The sequence below is a fragment of the Leptosomus discolor genome, chromosome 14 (assembly GCF_034619465.1).
Source record: "Leptosomus discolor isolate bLepDis1 chromosome 14, bLepDis1.hap2, whole genome shotgun sequence".
NCBI classification, from domain to species: domain Eukaryota; kingdom Metazoa; phylum Chordata; class Aves; order Leptosomiformes; family Leptosomidae; genus Leptosomus; species Leptosomus discolor.
The window spans coordinates 19,126,458-19,143,967 of record NC_141404.1 but is presented as its reverse complement, the minus strand read 5'-3'; the positions used below and the strand labels follow the sequence as shown (position 1 = coordinate 19,143,967).

The window sequence follows — 17,510 nt, the reverse complement described above, 5'->3', positions numbered from 1 at the left end:
AGGGGCTTCCAGATACTTGCTGGATGAAGAAGAACATCAGTTTGCAGCTGTTGCTGTTACTAATTCTGTGTTTGTTTCCAAGTTTCTTTTCGGTTTTGTTTCACACCTGTGCAATAAAGGATTATTTGGGTTTCCATAAACTGAAACTGATGGTGAGGAAAAAAATACAATTAATCAATTTATTTCTCAATATTGAAATCAAGTGGATCATAAAAAAAGCAAGAATATTGCATGGATGATTAAAAAAATCCTTTTTAAAAATCTATTCAGTTAAATAAAACAGCTCTTAGTAAAAATAGGCTAGAGAACTATTTTAATAATTATTTACAGATGTCCCTTTTTAGATTGTATTAATATAGTGTCTTCTGATCTTTCTTCCTAAGACATCAAGATGTGAAATGCATGCAATGTTTCCACTTGTTTCAAATCAAGTTTCTTCTTGATTTCCTGTGATGTTCATCAGGTTACAGAGATGCAGAAAGAACTGACTGCCCTTCAGCCTGAACTGATTCGGACTTCTGCAGAAACAGACAAAATGATGAACCAGATTGAAAAGGAAACAATTAAAGCAGACGCAAAGAAGGAACTAGTGTCAGCAGATGAAAAAGAGGCTAATGAAGCAGCAGCTGTTGCTAAAGCTATTAAGGTAGTGTACAAGGGCTTGAGCCTGGAGGGTGGTGGGTTCCAAGTCTTTCCAAGTAAATGGGAGTTGTGATGATGTGTTAATAGGATGATCCAAGCTCTTAGAGTAACAAAGTTGCAAGAGATGATGAATGACATTCCTAATCTAAACAAGGTAAATTTTGGCTGTTTGGAGTACGACTACTCACAGTACTGCATAGCTTCTCTTTCTAGTTCCCATCCCCAAAGCTGTATAACTCTTCTTTCTGTACTGATATATTCTCCTTCTCAAGAGATTCAGTAATGAGGTTGTACTGTTTGCAGGCCCAAAGACAGTTTGTTTAGAGTTACCTGAGGTAATTTGGCATACCGCTGCATGGAGCCCTATTAGGCGTAACCTAAGAGATACTGCCATTGCCAGACGTCTGTAGCACAGAATTTCCTGTGGGAAGCTTCAGGATTCCTCAATATTTTTTCTAACTATTTAGAAATGTCAGTGATAAATAATTACTGAGATCTGAGTACATGACAAAGAATTTAAGCTACACAGTGTATATTTTTTACCTGATCAGCACTGTAAGATTTAACTAAGAATGACTGTATCTAACCTGTAGTTTAATTCCCTTTGTCAGACCAGAGAGACTTTGATCTTGAAAGCTTGTCTGGCTTTTTCAACTATCAGTTCATCTTACTAAAGTTACTAATTTCTCTACAAACTTATCCTCTTTAAACTGTGCAGACAAATTGTGAAAGTAGTTTTCTATCCAAGAAACACAATCTTGTGAAGAGTCTTTTTATTAGGTATTTACAAGGAGAGAAGATTCTCTGAGGCTGTGCTGTGGTGGGGTAATCAGGTTGCAGACCTGGTACTGTATGAAGATTTACAGGCTTCTGCCCAATGTCTTAACAGGATGAATGTGAAGGAGACCTTGCTGAGGCCATGCCAGCTTTGGAGGCAGCACTGGCAGCTCTTGATACTCTGAATCCTTCAGACATCTCTCTTGTGAAATCCATGCAGAATCCACCTGGTCCTGTTAAGCTTGTCATGGAGAGTATCTGTGTCATGATGGCAATTAAACCAGAGAGAAAGCCTGATCCAAATGGCAGTGGTAATGATGTGGTATTTGTTATCCCTGCCCTAGGAATGTTTGGGGTACTGCTGTGTTGCACTAGTGAAGTGCTTCTGGTGTGAGTGTAGCCATGTGCACTAAAAGTGCATTTTGCTAGCAATGACTTATAACTACACTGAATAGCTAAGAGCTGCTTTTGCCATTGTAACATACTGCCCTTGTTTGACACTTGTACAAGCTTGGTAAATATCCCAGTCACCAGCACGAAGTCATCTCTTCAATTTGCTTTGACCCAATCTTGAGATTTGCGTTGCATTGAGAAACACTGGGAGCTGGAGGTGTACTGTGCACCGTTCATCTGTATTTCCCCCTCTAACACCTGCTACCAAAGTTTATCAATTAATCTGGGAGACAGAATTCTAGCTATACACCCCTAATAAGCTCTTTCTGTGTGGGTTATGTTGTTTCTGTGGGATTGCACAGGATTTGTGAGGTATGAGAGGAAAGAGGCCTTTTTCTTTCACTTTTCTTCTACCTTATGCCCCCACAGTTAACACTTCATAACTGAAAATAAGAATTCTATAAATGTCTTTCACCCAAACTGTCTTACCTAGATTAGGAAGGAATGTTTTCACAGAGTTACTGATTTATCTAATAAACTGTGCTAAGAAAGACCGTATAGTAATTTGTTTCCCTTATTTTATTTGGTTGATTTAGAATTAATATGTAATTAATAAATATAACATAGGTTAGTGATGCTGAAGTTGCTGTCTGAATTTCTTTAGGTAATGTTTTTCCCAAACTAGCTAACAGTGGTTGCATGGTAAAATTCTATTGCAAAATCATTGATGTTAATTTTTCATATTATGTTGCAAATTTTTTTTTTTTTTTTTTTTTCAGTTTGAACTTGCATGGTTTAAGCCTGATTTTAGTATTATTTGCAATATAGGTAAAATGCTAGAAGACTACTGGGGGCCATCTAGAAAAATTCTTGGAGATCTGAAACTCCTCGAGAAATTAAAGATGTTTGACAAGGATAATATTCCTTCCGCTATAATGAAGAGAATTAGAGAGAGGTTTATTGATCATCCAGATTTTCAGCCAGCTGTCATTAAAAATGTCTCATCTGCCTGTGAAGGACTATGCAAGTGGGTGCGAGCCATGGAGGTATATGACCGTGTAGCAAAAGTGGTTGCCCCAAAGCGCGAACGCTTGAGAGCTGCCGAAGGATTACTGGACATTCAAATGCAAAAGCTAAAAACAAAACAAGCAGAACTTAAGGAGGTAGTTGATCGCCTCCAAGCTCTGAATGATGAGTTTGACAATATGAATGACCGGAAGAGAGAATTAGAAAATAATATTGAACTCTGTTCACAAAAGCTTGTGAGAGCTGAACACCTAATTAGTGGTCTTGGTGGAGAGAAAGACAGGTGGACAGAAGCTGCACAGTTATTAGGAATTCGGTACATAGACCTTATAGGAGATGTGTTGTTATCATCAGGAACTGTGGTTTATTTGGGAGCCTTTACTGTCGATTATCGCCTAAAATGTCAAAAGCAATGGCAGGTCTTGTGCAATGAAAAGAACATACCATGCTCCAGTGATTTTAGCTTAAGTAATACGTTAGGGGATCCAGTCAAAATCCGTGCATGGCAGATTGCTGGACTGCCAGTTGATTCTTTTTCAATTGACAATGGCATAATTGTTTCTAACTCAAGAAGATGGGCTTTAATGATAGATCCTCAAAGGCAAGCTAATAAGTGGGTAAAAAATATGGAGAAAACTAACAGGCTATCAGTTATTAAATTATCTGACACACATTGTGTGAGGACATTAGAAAATGCTATTCAGCTTGGAACACCAGTCTTGCTAGAAAATATTGGTGAAGAACTAGATGCTTTCATAGAACCCATTTTATTAAAGCTAACTTTCAAACAACAAGGAGTAGAATACATAAAATTAGGGGAAAATATTATTGAATATTCAAGAGACTTCAGGTTTTACATAACAACCCGCTTAAGAAATCCTCATTATCTTCCTGAAGTGGCTGTGAAAGTTTGTCTGCTCAACTTCATGATTACACCTTTGGGTCTTCAGGACCAGCTTCTTGGGATTGTAGCTGCAGAGGAAAAGCCTGAGCTAGAAGAAAAGAAAAATAAACTGATTATAGAAAGTGCAGCCAACAAGAAACAACTAAAGGAAATAGAAGATAAAATCCTGGAGATCCTTTCCAATTCAGAAGGCAACATCTTAGAAGATGAAACAGCAATTAATATTTTGTCTTCATCCAAAGAGTTATCTGAAGAAATCTCTGAAAAGCAAAAAATTTCCTCTGTAACTGAGATGCAAATAGATTCTACTCGAATGGGGTATAAGCCAGTTGCTATTCACTCAGCTGTTGTCTTCTTCTGCATCTCTGATCTGGCAAACATTGAACCTATGTACCAGTATTCATTGATTTGGTTCATTAACTTGTATGTTCAATCTATTGCTAAAAGCAAAAAGAGTGAAGATCTAGAAGGGAGAATTAAAAATATAACTGAGCATTTCACAGTAAGCATCTATAATAATGTCTGTCGTTCACTGTTTGAAAAGGATAAGCTGTTGTTCTCTTTCCTTCTGACAGTAGGCATTATGAAGGGAAAAGACCAAATAGATGATGAGGTTTGGCGTTTCCTACTGACAGGAGGTGTTGCTCTTGATAGTCCTCACCCTAATCCAGCTCCAGATTGGCTGTCTGACAAATCATGGGCTGAGCTCATACGTGCATCTAGTCTAACAAACCTCCAGGGACTAATGGAACATGTAAGAGAAAATTTTACGAAGTGGAAACAAATATATGACTCTGCAAGACCCCATGAAGAAGCCTTCCCAGATGCTTGGAGCACACTGATGGGGTTAGATCGCATGGTTGTTCTCAGATGCTTGAGACCTGACAAAATTATTCCAGCAGTTCAGGAGTTCATTGTGGAAAATATGGGAAGAACATTTATTGAACCACCTACTTTTGATCTTGGAAGAAGTTACAGTGATTCAAATTGTTGTGCCCCTTTGATTTTTGTATTATCACCAGGTGCTGATCCTATGGCAGGTGAGATTGGTATTTAATAAAAATCCTTTTATATCTGGTTAAATGTCACTGAGTGTGACTAAACTGGTAATAGTGTAAGCCCCTTCATTTGTTCTTTAACATGTCTTGAAAGGACAATACAGCAATGATGGAATATCAAACATTTGCATCTGCCCATATATAAACAGTGATAGTAAAATTGCTATAGGGTGGAATGAATGTAGTGGTGATAAAATGTCTAGGTCTCTGAGCAGCAATTTAGGGATCTATCATCTTGTATCATCCAGACCAGTTTATAATTTATGCTTGCATTACAGTTCTTTCAGTGGGTGTTTGGGACTTGCCCAAGTCTTTGTTGCCACTCCTCCTCCAGAAAGTTTCCTCCCTCTCAGTTACTAATTGAATGGTGTATATGATGACACTTAAAAACACATCTGTTAAATATCCTTTAAAAAATAAACACCAAGATTATTTTTAAACCTGATTTTCTGCCAAAAGAATTGTAATATGGCATACCGTAAGGATGTATTTCCAGGAGGTACTGGTTTTGATGGCAAAGCTGGAGAGTTATTTTTAACCAGATCTAAAGATCCAATTTACAGCTCAGCTCCCATAAACAGTTGTACCCATGCAGCAGAGAGAGTAGAGAGCTGTAGTGCAGGCTGGAACTGAGCACTCGGGGCTAAAGCAGATGGACAGGCATTTAACCTGGCTAATTTCTTGTGGGTTTTGGTTTTGAGGGTTTTTTAGTCTTATTTTATACACCTAAGTTTTATCATATGCCTCGGAAACAGAGTGGCTGATACAGCATTTGATACTACTTCTGGTTGTTGAGGTGGGTTTTTTTTTTCAGTTGAGTAAAATATTTGTTGACTTTTGCACCTTTAATTACTTTTTACATTATAAAAATAATGAATATATCATAGATCTACTTTCTAATAGGCTTTGTCTTTGCATGTGTGAAACTTGCCATCATAGGTTTGCTAAAATTTGCTGATGATGTTGGCATGGGAGGTGCAAGCATTCAAACTGTTTCGCTTGGACAGGGCCAGGGCCCAATAGCAGCAAAAATGATTTATCAGGCTATTTCTGATGGAACCTGGGTGGTGTTACAAAACTGCCATCTTGCAACTAGCTGGATGCCTGCTTTGGAAAAAATCTGTGAGGAAGTTATAGTGCCTGAGAATACCAATGATAAGTTCAGGTAGGAGTTTTAATATTTTGCTCTTTTTAATGGGAGTATTTCTTGTTTGCTGAAGACACTAGTAAAAAGAAATGAAATTTCTTTTGTGTGAACAGCTAAGTATAACATTCGTATTGTTTATGTGCAGTGATAAAATAAAGATACCTCATTAGGATGTCATCTTTTCTACCTGTTCAATATAAACTACTTTATGCCTTCATTTTAGAACAAATTAGATGTTATCATTATAGTTAAGCAAGTAATAAAACTTAGTCTTCTGCAGATCAATATTGAGGATTTGTCAATATTGATGATTTTTTTATAATGTGCTTTTCAAAATTCTTTTCAGGTTGTGGTTAACTAGTTATCCATCAGAAAAGTTTCCTGTTAGTATCCTCCAGAACGGCATCAAAATGATGAATGAGCCTCCAAAAGGAGTTAGAGTGAACCTTCTTCGATCATACCTTAATGACCCCATCTCCGACCCTGTGTTCTTTAGCAATTGCCAAAAGCCAGAAATGTGGCAAAAACTGCTGTTTGGCCTTTGTTTTTTTCATGCTATTGTGCAGGAAAGGAGAAATTTCGGCCCACTGGGTAAGGTTTAGATTGTTTTGCAGGTTGTTTCAAAAAGATTGGTAGTTTTGAAATGCACTATTGGAGCCTCTCTGTAAAAGGCTAGATAAAAATAGCAATATTCCAGTAGTGCAATCTGTATTGCACAGAACATAATAAAGTTTAAAAGCTGTTATTTGCAGGGATTCTTATTCAGGTAAAGCGACTCCTGAAGCTCCTAAAAATATCCTGGGAGAAGACTAGAAAGTACCAGTTTTCCAAGTAAATATATATACAGTAGTTATATTAAATTATAGCTTACTAAATTATTAATTTACTACTGTAATTCTTACCATTAAATCCCGTTCCATTTTAAATTTTCATAATTAAAGATGTGTCTTCCTCAATTCTGCTTTTGATATTTATGTGTATAATTTGTTTTATCAAAGCTGGTGCATATGTTTACCTGGTGTGAAACATTTATGTAGTTGCAGTGTGTTGTTCATAAGATTTGTGTCAGCTTTTTCTATGATCTTGAAATAATTAGAATTTCTCCATAAAATGTAGAAATGTATGAAATTATGGATTCCATTTTTATGACTATATAAAGCTTATGCTCTCCACTGGTGTACATGACGTTCTCAGCCTTTCATTCCAACTGAGTCTGTCTTGGTCATAACAGGTTATTGTTATGAAATGTTACATTTTGACTGAAAGCCACTGATCTTATTTTAATAGGCAGCTGTTTAAATAAACACTAGACTGCCAGTATGAAGATACTAATTTATTGCTTTAAAGTAAAAATATAATTTTTATAAGTGACAAAGAGGTCATTTTCAAAAGCAACATCTATTGCTTAATGTGACCAGCTGTCTGGGGGAAGAAGAATATGTTCAGCAATAGCCCTATTTTTTCGTTTGCACTAGGGGTATAAATTTTTCTGAAGGATTCTCTTATCTGGAGTATGCTCCTATGTGGGTTTTCTTTATTGTACTGTTACTCTGAATGCCATATATAAACAGCATTAACAGACGGGCAGATTAATTAAAATTAAAATCAATCCATGAATTAAAACTCCTGTTCTTATCATCTCCAGATAGCAACAGATTAGCTGAAAGCACCAAACAGGTCTGTGTTCTACTTAAGGTAAAATATAATTTTTCAGGAGTGTGTGATGTCAAAATTCCTGTGCTTATGTTTTAGTTACATAGAATGATGGTAATAGTGCCTTAGGATACAATATTGTTACGCAGTCATATTTTTCCTTGTGTAAGAAACAGCCTGGTAAATTCCAGGGCTGCTTCCAGGTACTGTCTGGCAGCTGTTATCTTCACCTCTGTAGTAGCAGTATGGTACCAATACCATCATTCCCTGAGCATGGTTATCAGTACAGCGCACCATTACCCTGTATATCTTTTCTGAATTGAACAGGTTGGAATATTCCATATGAGTTCAATGAATCTGACCTCAGAATCAGTATGCAACAGATCCAGATGTTTCTGAATGAATATGAGGAAATCCCATTTGAAGCTCTGACATATCTAACAGGTACAGGCATTACACCCTCTAACATGTGTTGACTTTGCTAGGCGCTTGCAGACGGTACAATGATAAACTGATGAGTTCCTGACAAATTGAGTGGATTCCATTCAGGTTTGCTTTCTTGGCCCTCCACATACAGACAAGTTGGATCACAAACCCTGAGGTGTCATTGCTGTCTTGGCTTATATACAGCTAGAAGAATTAATGATGATCCAGCAAACCTCCTGATCTGTTTCATGTGTGTCAAATAAATGGCCATGGCCTCTGTTTCACCTGAGCTGATCAATACAATCCTGACACAGTAAGCATTGGCAGTTTAACAGAGGATGTACTAACACTCAGCAGTTTAAAGCAGACAGTGTTGACCTGTGTAAATAACTTGGTTACTGTGGCTATTCAGTTCTCTTTCTCCAGAAAGATAGCTGCTTCTTGGCACTCCTGTGTCAACCTTATAAAGATAGTTTCTGATTTTTGCTAATATTATGATTAGCTTTATGAAAAATAATTTGGGGAGTCAGGATTAAAGTAATAACTGTGAGCTTTTAGCTGTTTTCTGTGCTTTCTGTCATCATAAACCTCCCTTTATTGCTTGCCCATTACTTAAATATCTCCAATCCCTTCTGCATATTTGTTACCCCTTGTTTTCTACTGTATACATATGTAATCAGGTTAAGTTTGCATGAAAGGAACAAGAGAAGTATCAGCTATATAGCACTGTTCAGATTTTGACAGTTCTAAAAAGTCTTACAAGAATTTTAAGCAAAAGAGCTGTCATTTAAAGCATGAGATTATTTACTGTGGCATAAGTAGCAGTTTCTCAGACCAACTTATACTGCTCCTTAAACCTTTCATTATCAAGACACTCAAATTTGGCCCAAAGGTGTTAAAGTGCCTAATTTCCATTGAATCAATTGAAGTATAGGACCTAGATACTTTTGAAGACCTGGAGCTTTGGAACTTCATCTTACTGGAACTATACATTATTGCAAAATAATTTTTAGTTGTTCATTAACTTTCAGTTTTTCATCCTGGTTTTCTTTGTCCTTTCCCAGGGGAATGTAACTATGGAGGTAGAGTAACAGATGATAAAGACAGGCGTCTTCTCCTGTCCCTTCTTTCCATAGTCTATAGCAAGGATATAGAAGAGCAGGACAAGTATATGCTTGCAGCTGGAGATGACTACTACATACCACCACATGGTCCATATGAGGTGAGAAGATAACAGATGTAAATTCTGAGTTATTGGGGGAAAAAACTTATCTACACTCTACTTTAATATGCTGAATGCAATCAATAGAAAATAAAAAACATCAGATCACAAAGCCATGCCAGAATGTCTTATGTATGAAATATGAATCTGGTACTTAATATCTAACACACCTCAATGGAGATGTAGTGATCATCCTATATTCTGATGTTTGTTGATGCAAAGAGCCACCCCTGTGCAGGTTTCCAGTACAGTTCTAGAAAGCCAATAGGAGTCAGGCTTCAGGAATTTACAAGGTATTCTGCACCCTCTTGCAACCACTTTTGCCTTGAAAGCAGTGATCAGGATGAGGAGGTGGAATGGCAGGTATATACTCAGTTTTCACCCCCTTTTTGCCTTCTAACAACTGCATAGAGATATTGAATATGCTCAAATCCCACCTATTTATGTAGCCTGCAGTTGTAGAGGTATCTAAATGTTTGTTTTTTTACAGTCTTACATTGAATACATACGAAGTTTACCAATTACAACACACCCTGAAGTGTTTGGACTTCATGAAAATGCAGACATCACCAAAGATAACCAGGAGACTAACCAGCTTTTCCATGGAGTGCTCCTGACTTTGCCCAGAGAAGCAGGGGGAAGTGGCAAGTCCCCTCAGGTAACTGGGGAAGAAAGATCGATTTCCACTCTGGAATGGTGCCCTTTCCTGTCATGCTCTAGGTCTCAGAGTAATCCAACACCTGTCATCACATGACTGTGGCATTGGGAGTATGTAGAGAAGCAGACAGATTTGGTGTAGAAGAACCTTTAAAGATGGAAGATACCTTAATATCAAATTTAATGTATTAAACAGGTTAATACTGCACAATCCCTCTTGGCTGAGTAGAACATGTTGTTTGAATAAGAATGTTTCTTTCATATTTCATGTTTTAAAATAATAGTGAAGTGCTTCACTTCAGTCATGAATTGTAGTTACAGCACAGTTAACAATCACAGTGGGTAAAGCTCAAATCACATCCATCTCTAGGCAAGTGGGAAGTATAACATTTAATTCCAGTCTACAAATTCCAATGATGGAGATTCATGCAGTGGTCTGACTTCATCCAGCAGTGGTTGTGTGACCATCCCTGCCATTCACACTAGAGGCCAGACTCCAGAGTGCCAGGAAATTATATCAAGTCATTCAGCCATCAGGCAAGCAATACAAGCCCATTAGAGACAAAAAGTTGTCTTCCCATTGAAGTCTGTGCTATAATGGCACTTGAGTTTTGAGATACTTTTTGCTGCTTCAGTTTCTACAGTCCCAAACATGTAACTGTGTGTGTGACTTGTGTGGCACAAAGGGGGTCAGTTTGTCAGAATGCAATCACTTGGACATGGACCTCGCTGTCATCTACCCCTCCATGGGCCCTGGTTGTGAAGATACTGGGAATTTCTTTCCTTCATCCTGTTCCAGCAGCTCAGGTTACTCGGCCAAATCCATGCCCCTCTGAGACACATATAAATTCAGGCCCCTCAGATTTGATATCCGATATTTTATACACAAGCGGATTCTTGAAAAGTGGAATAGATAGAGCCTTGTTACCTGCAGGATTGTCTTGTAATCGTATTATCTGATGTCTAATATGCTGCAAGCAAAGCTTCTCTGGTGGCTGGGGTATTCTTATGGTCTTCCCATAATTTTCCCCATGCTGCATGGTCTTTTCCTTCATTGTGGCAGTAGTAGGATTATGCTTGTCTGCCCTGCTGCCTGTTTCCTTAGAAGTTGCCTAAAACCTTTTTGCAAATTAAACCGAAATTACTAACAAATTTAAAAATCTTGAGAAGGGAAAAGGAGCAAGCAGGCACATGCAGAGACAGACAGACAGGATGATGCCCAAAGAGTAAAAGCATGTAAGCATTATTTCTTTAGGAAAACGGGCTAAAATACCTATGTGGTTATACAGAAAAAATATAAAATCTATAGTGTTTTGTTGAATTTATCGATGAAAAATAGGTGGAATAAAAAGGGAAATTCCTCATCCACTGCAAACTTGTGATTTCAGGAAACTGTTGAAGATTTGGCGCAGGACATCCTATCCAAATTACCAAGTGGCTTTGATGTTAAAGAGGTTATGAAGGTATACCCAGTACTTTATGAAGAGTCCATGAATACAGTTCTTAGGCAAGAACTAATTCGTTTTAACAGGTATGGCTCAGTGTTTTGTGTAGCACCTCCAATACTGACATACACTTGTGTTCATCATGCTAGCCACTCACAGGCCTTAAACAGTTATAAGCCTTTTACAGTAAATTGTTCTTAACATGATAGATTCTGCTTTGGATGACCCTTTTAAAAAGATTTGAAATCTGCATCTGACTATCTGAATGTAGAAATAGTACCTATATTCTTGGAGTATGAACTTAAATCGGATTTGAGTTTGTTGTGTTGGAGTAGGGCCATTTACTCTATTCTTCCCCAATATTCACAGCACACTATGTTAATCAGTATTACAGTCTTTAAACTCTTGTCACTTGATTTCCTTTGCCTAGAATGGGAATTTTCACTATCTTTCCTTTCCCTGTGTGTGTTTTTTCTTTGTTTGCTTTTCCCAAGTTAAATAAGAATTTTGATAACTACAGGTGAGATAAGGAGTTTCTGACAGGACATTTACTAGTTTTGATTGGCCCTTCATTCAAGTTGGACTCGGAGGTCTTTAGCCAGATAGTAAGAAGTAAATAATGAGATGACCATTTCTTTGTTTTACCTGAAGGCTTACTGAAGTTGTTCGGAGCAGCCTCATTAATTTAGGCAAAGCCATTAAAGGCCAAGTGTTGATGTCATCTGAACTTGAAGATGTTTTCAACAGCATGCTAATGGGAAGAGTACCATCAATGTGGGCTGCCAAATCCTATCCATCACTGAAGCCACTGGGAAGTTATGTGTCCGATCTCCTCTGTCGTTTGGTCTTCTTCCAGGTATGCTAAACTGAGACTGACAGGTCTGACTCGGTAGTTGAAAGCTGAATGGGTAAAATGTGTATCAGTACTGTCCTCGCTCAGCAGTACCCTTATAGCTCCAGACTATGCACATACTCATGACCAAATACACACTGCATTTACAGTATTGGAATTAGCTGGGCAATTGCTCAGCAAGGTGTGTCGGGAGTATAATTCTTTGGAGCTAATCCAGTGCTGCATTTGGTAGTTTCCATTTTTCTGTTTCTAAAAGATGCATTTTACTTTGCATTGATGTCTTGGTGACTTCCCTGCTCAAAGGACACTGAACCAGGTGTGAGAATGCTTTAGAAACAGTGCATAACAGCACTATCAAATTTTATGTACGTGACTGTAAATCTCTTTCAAGTTTAATAAAAAGTTACAGCGCTTCCACACACTTTTTGAACAAGCTATTTTATTCTTTACTTACCCTTCCATTATTTGCCTTACATTCTTAGCAGTCTCTTGAATTACTAAAAATTTCAGATGTACCTTAAATAGCTGGGGTACTGAGATGTAATGGAACCGCATACAAGTCAGGGGAGGAGAAAGCTGGAAAGAAGTCTCCGAAAGATTCGTATAAGCAGCAGAGTTTCATGTTTGCTGGATCAGAGTACCATATGGGCTTCTTTTGACTCCAAATGGCTAAGAATAGTCTGGGGACATTCTGCCCTTGCCTTGTTTTTCCTACTGCATTTGTGATATCCAACAAAGATACTGGCCCAAGATCTCCTTGTCTGGCATCTTTGTACTGGAACGATTTCCTCTACTAGCATCTGATGTGTTGGCTGTAGTGGATGCCCTCACAGTGATCAGTAAAGATACTGTGTAAAAAAATTTGGCCTTTTTTAATGTTAGGAGATGGGTGTTTACAAAACTGTAGAAGAGGATATGTTGATAAAAGTGTCCATATTCAATAATTTTTCTTTTTTTTTTTGCTGGCTAGTATATAGACATACCAAAATATGCTTATGCTACTTTCTGAAAGTTCTTTCTTAGTAGCACCGAGTTCTGGTTGTTTCAGAATGAGTGATTATTTTTGTTGTCATCATAAATAACTAACTTCTGTGATTTTCTGTCTCTGAAAAATATAGAACTAATGGTAATATACAGAGGGTCCCATCAAGGTTTAGATCTCATTGTGCTGTTTAAGTGTATCTGAAAAGACATTCCTCTTCTGGTGAACTGGCACAGTGAAGCCATAAATGTATTTTTTCTTACTTTTGTTTTTTCTGTCCATATTCAGGATTGGGTCATCCATGGGCCACCCACAGTCTTTTGGCTCTCAGGATTCTTCTTCACTCAGTCTTTTTTGACCGGTGTATTACAAAACTATGCCAGGAAATACACCATCCCAATTGACCATATTGCGTTCGAATTTGAGGTAAGACAATACAGAGGAATTTTGTTTCTCTTGAGCAGCTTCAAACATGTTCTGGGGCAGCAAGGAATAGAGTTTTCAAATTAAAAGAAATTTTATTTAAAGGAGCAATTTCAGATTATTGGTTACAGGATTTAATGTACTCCAGATAAAAATAAAAATCAAGCAATGGTTTGATTTGTTCTAGGTGATGAAAGAGGAGCACACAATGGAGAAAATGCCAGAAGATGGGGCTTATGTGAGAGGCCTTTTTTTGGAAGGTGCACGATGGGATAGAGAATCCTTGGTAATTGGAGAATCACTTCCAAAAGTCCTTTATGATTCTTTGCCCATAATTTGGCTGAAACCTGGAGAAAGTTCCAGATTTCTTCATACGAATATCTATTCATGCCCTGTATACAAGACAAGTGCAAGAAGAGGTGTCTTATCCACTACTGGCCACTCAACCAACTATGTTCTCTCAATTGAACTCCCTTCAGATAAGCCCCAGAAACACTGGATAAATCGAGGTGTGGCAGCACTATGCCAGTTAGATGACTGAGAGTATGCAAGTCAACACACTAGCATTTTGTTATTAAAATATAACTTTACTCCCCAATGGCTGCAGTTCGTTTTTGGGGTTTTTTTTAGTGTCAGGATTTCCTGCAGACTGTAAAGCAGCTCCCAGATTCCTTTGGTTTTTTAACCATTATCAGCCACTGAGCAAGAGTGAGTGAAAATAGAACACTACAAACAGACACTTATTTCAAAGGTCTGAGCTTTACCTTGCAATAGATCAGAATGAACAGAACTCCCATCAAACTGTGTGCCACTCACATCATTACAAACCTTATGAAATCCTAACAGCTGTTCCTAAAACCACCTAGCTGCTATCATAGGGCTTTTTTTATTTTTAATGAAATTAACCCCAAAGAGTTTTGCTGCTGATTTTAATGGGAAACTAATCCACAGCTCTTGCAAATGAGACTCTCTGGATTTGCCTACCACTTCTGTGTCCCAGGATTATGTAGGGCAAGGAGGGAGGAGATGAGAATAGTCTGTTGTCAACATGTAAAGCAAATCCTCAGCTGGAATGAACTGCTAGAGCTATATTATAAAACTATAGTAACTGACACTTCTTGGAACATGTGCCTCAGAATTTCTACGGAAAACTTCTAGAAGCACATGCATTGGGAGCCTGCTATTTCTCAGAGCAGTGTGCTTGTCTCATAAATGTTAAACTTTTGTTTTATTTTAGTATTATTTACCTACATATCCCAGATGCCTGATAAATGGAGCTGTTTCCTTTCTCTCATAGTCTCATTTTACTTCCTCGTCTTGCCCTCTTGCATGTTGGACTAATAACCACCTGAAATTTTGTACTTGTTTAGGCCCTTTCATCAGAGAAGCTCAAAGTAGCTTGCAAACATTGATTAAAAATAAAATAGCTTGAACATCTTCAAAGAGCTGTGCAGTCATTAACTAATCCCCACAGCATGCCAAGAAGGTACTAAAGAGGCATCATTAGACTTGTTGTGTACACAGTACAAGAGAAGCACAAAGATCAAGGCAAACATTTAAAAAAAAAAAAAAAAAAACAACCCACTGCATAAACATCTGCTAATTTGGGGTCTCGTATTTTTTTCATTGCATAAATTGCAGCATTTTAATGACTTGCTCGAGGCCTCAAAGTCAGAGATGCAGCTACAATTCAGCTATCAATTCCCAGTATCTTGCTACCATCATTAAGTGATGCTGCTACAACTCATTAAAACATACGGTTCTTGTAATAGGAATTTATCTGTTGTGTTGTGCTTAGCTGTTACAGGTGAAAACAGTGTTCACTATTGTTTTATTAACCACTGGTTCGTTTTATACAGATATTCATCAAATAGTAACTTTTAAGAATGGTAACATACAGGTAAGCAATACGTGTTACAGGTATGTTGTAAAGTGCTGCTCTGCACAAAGATACACAGAGATAATTAGTACAGGATCTTCATGTACCACATGTACCATATTCGATGCCTCATTAACAGCACAGTGTGCAGGCACTTGGGGCGTCATTATTGTTACATGGTGACTAGGGCAAAGATGTCAGGCCAGGACACTTAATGGAATTTGTTTCAATAAAGGGAACAGAGACGTGTAGGGGTTTCAACTTACCAATCGGAAGAAACTACTCTTAACAATTTAAACTAAACTATATTTGGCACACATAGCAATTGTTTATAAATGTTACAGCAGAGTCATTCAAATTGACAATTTTTGACAAGAGTATCATGTTTCAGAAGATCTATAAATTAATTAAAATTGGTCCTTAAAAAAAATAGTCCTTTCTTAGGCTTCATAAGAGTAACACAATACTTTGTACTTTTAATATAATTACATATTTACATTTACTACATATTTATAAAAGCATTGTGGTAATTACGATTTTTTTGAATGGCTGTATCTAATTGTTGTTGTTGTCACATCAACAATTCAGATCACCAGTTAGGTCACTGCGGCATCAGAGATAACAAACGAGTCACGAGCCTCCTCTTACAGGTGCTTTGCATTGCATGCAGGACCCGGCTGTCAGATCCTTCCCTGTGGATTGATCAGTTCAGGCGCTGCTCTCAAAAAGGTCTATTTAGATTTGAGATTATGCGTGCAAGTGACTGGTGACAGCTTACCTCGCTGCTGAGGCTCTGTTGAGAGGGAAGCTGGGGCAACAATAGAGTAATCAATCTTAAAACACTAAAATAAAGAGAAGTTGAAATCTGAGGATGGAGTTTCTCCTTCCTTCTTCAGATAAGGCTAGTCTTGCAAGCATAGTCCTCTAAATAAAAAGCCGGATTCACTAGTATATGCTACATAAATTGCATTTTATGGAGCTAAATTACTTTTAAACTGTTGGAAAATACTGTGGGATAGCTTGCCATGTGGGTTTCTTGTTAATGCCTTTTTGTGAACAAGCACTAACAGATAGTTTATTAAATGACACAGTCATGGTTCTTCTGAATATATAGTGGCCTTGTTACTACATTGTGTGCAATGTCCTTGTTACTGCGTTGATTTTCTAAATGCTGCTTCTGTGATAATGTTTAAATTTGAGATGAAGGTATCTCTTAGAATGTAATTAAAGATGTATTTCAAGATTTTGTAGATGTGACCAAAATATATATATATCTATATATATCTACATATCAATCAGAGGATTCTATAAAAAAGGGTTCAGGCTTGCCCCTTCACCAGGGATCAGGCACGGCTGAGTTGCTTTAGTTGATGGTTACTGAAATACGTGATTTCATGGGCTGCCCTTACTATTAGAGAAAAAGTAATGGAATTTACTGTTGAGGGATATCTGTCGTAGAGATATTTTTCTGTGGTTCTTTGAAATGAGCTTCCCAACCTTTTTTCCTGAGCATTGTCCAGACCTTCCAGATGAGTGATAAGCTGGCTGAACGTTAGAATTCACAACCTTTCTTGGCTGAGATGCATTTAAAAAAAAAAAAAAAAAAAAAAAAAAGGCAGCTGTTAGTTGGACATGATAAAAATGTGAAAAATTTTTGGACAAATGAAGTACCTTGTAATAGTAGTATTAGAATTCTTGGCTTTACAGGTTTAGTATTTCCATTTCTTACTTAGAAGCTGTCATTAAACAAACCACAAAACCCACCTGTAATTACTGCAAATCATAGATTCACAGCCTTGCTAATAACTCAAAGCAGATGGAAAAAAATGCAGTATACAAACATTACAGAGCAAGAGATACTTTTTCCTTAGAAATATCAGACATTTTCAGCCAGGGATGCTGTAAGACAGATCAGGTTAGTACATTTTCTTAGGAGATGGAAACCTTTCTTTTATCTGATCTGTACAAAAAACCATTTCAGAAACAGAAACTACTCTCTCTGATTGTAACACTGTTGGGCTGT

The 17,510-nt window shown here is 37.5% G+C and overlaps 1 protein-coding gene across 1 annotated transcript in view; it reads left to right on the top strand.

Annotated features, from left to right (window-relative positions):
* The window catches only part of DNAH3 (dynein axonemal heavy chain 3), a 58,406-nt gene extending 44,243 nt beyond the window's left edge, over positions 1-14,163 (top strand). Inside the window, 12 exon segments of the mRNA XM_086473320.1 lie at positions 464-646; positions 1,532-1,730; positions 2,641-4,782; positions 5,740-5,965; positions 6,294-6,538; positions 7,928-8,044; positions 9,091-9,248; positions 9,739-9,906; positions 11,294-11,436; positions 12,002-12,206; positions 13,474-13,611; positions 13,796-14,163. Of these exon segments, the coding sequence (XP_086329446.1) occupies positions 464-646; positions 1,532-1,730; positions 2,641-4,782; positions 5,740-5,965; positions 6,294-6,538; positions 7,928-8,044; positions 9,091-9,248; positions 9,739-9,906; positions 11,294-11,436; positions 12,002-12,206; positions 13,474-13,611; positions 13,796-14,149 (4,278 nt within the window). The 3' untranslated portion in view covers positions 14,150-14,163.
* Positions 14,164-17,510: the final 3,347 nt, after the last annotated feature.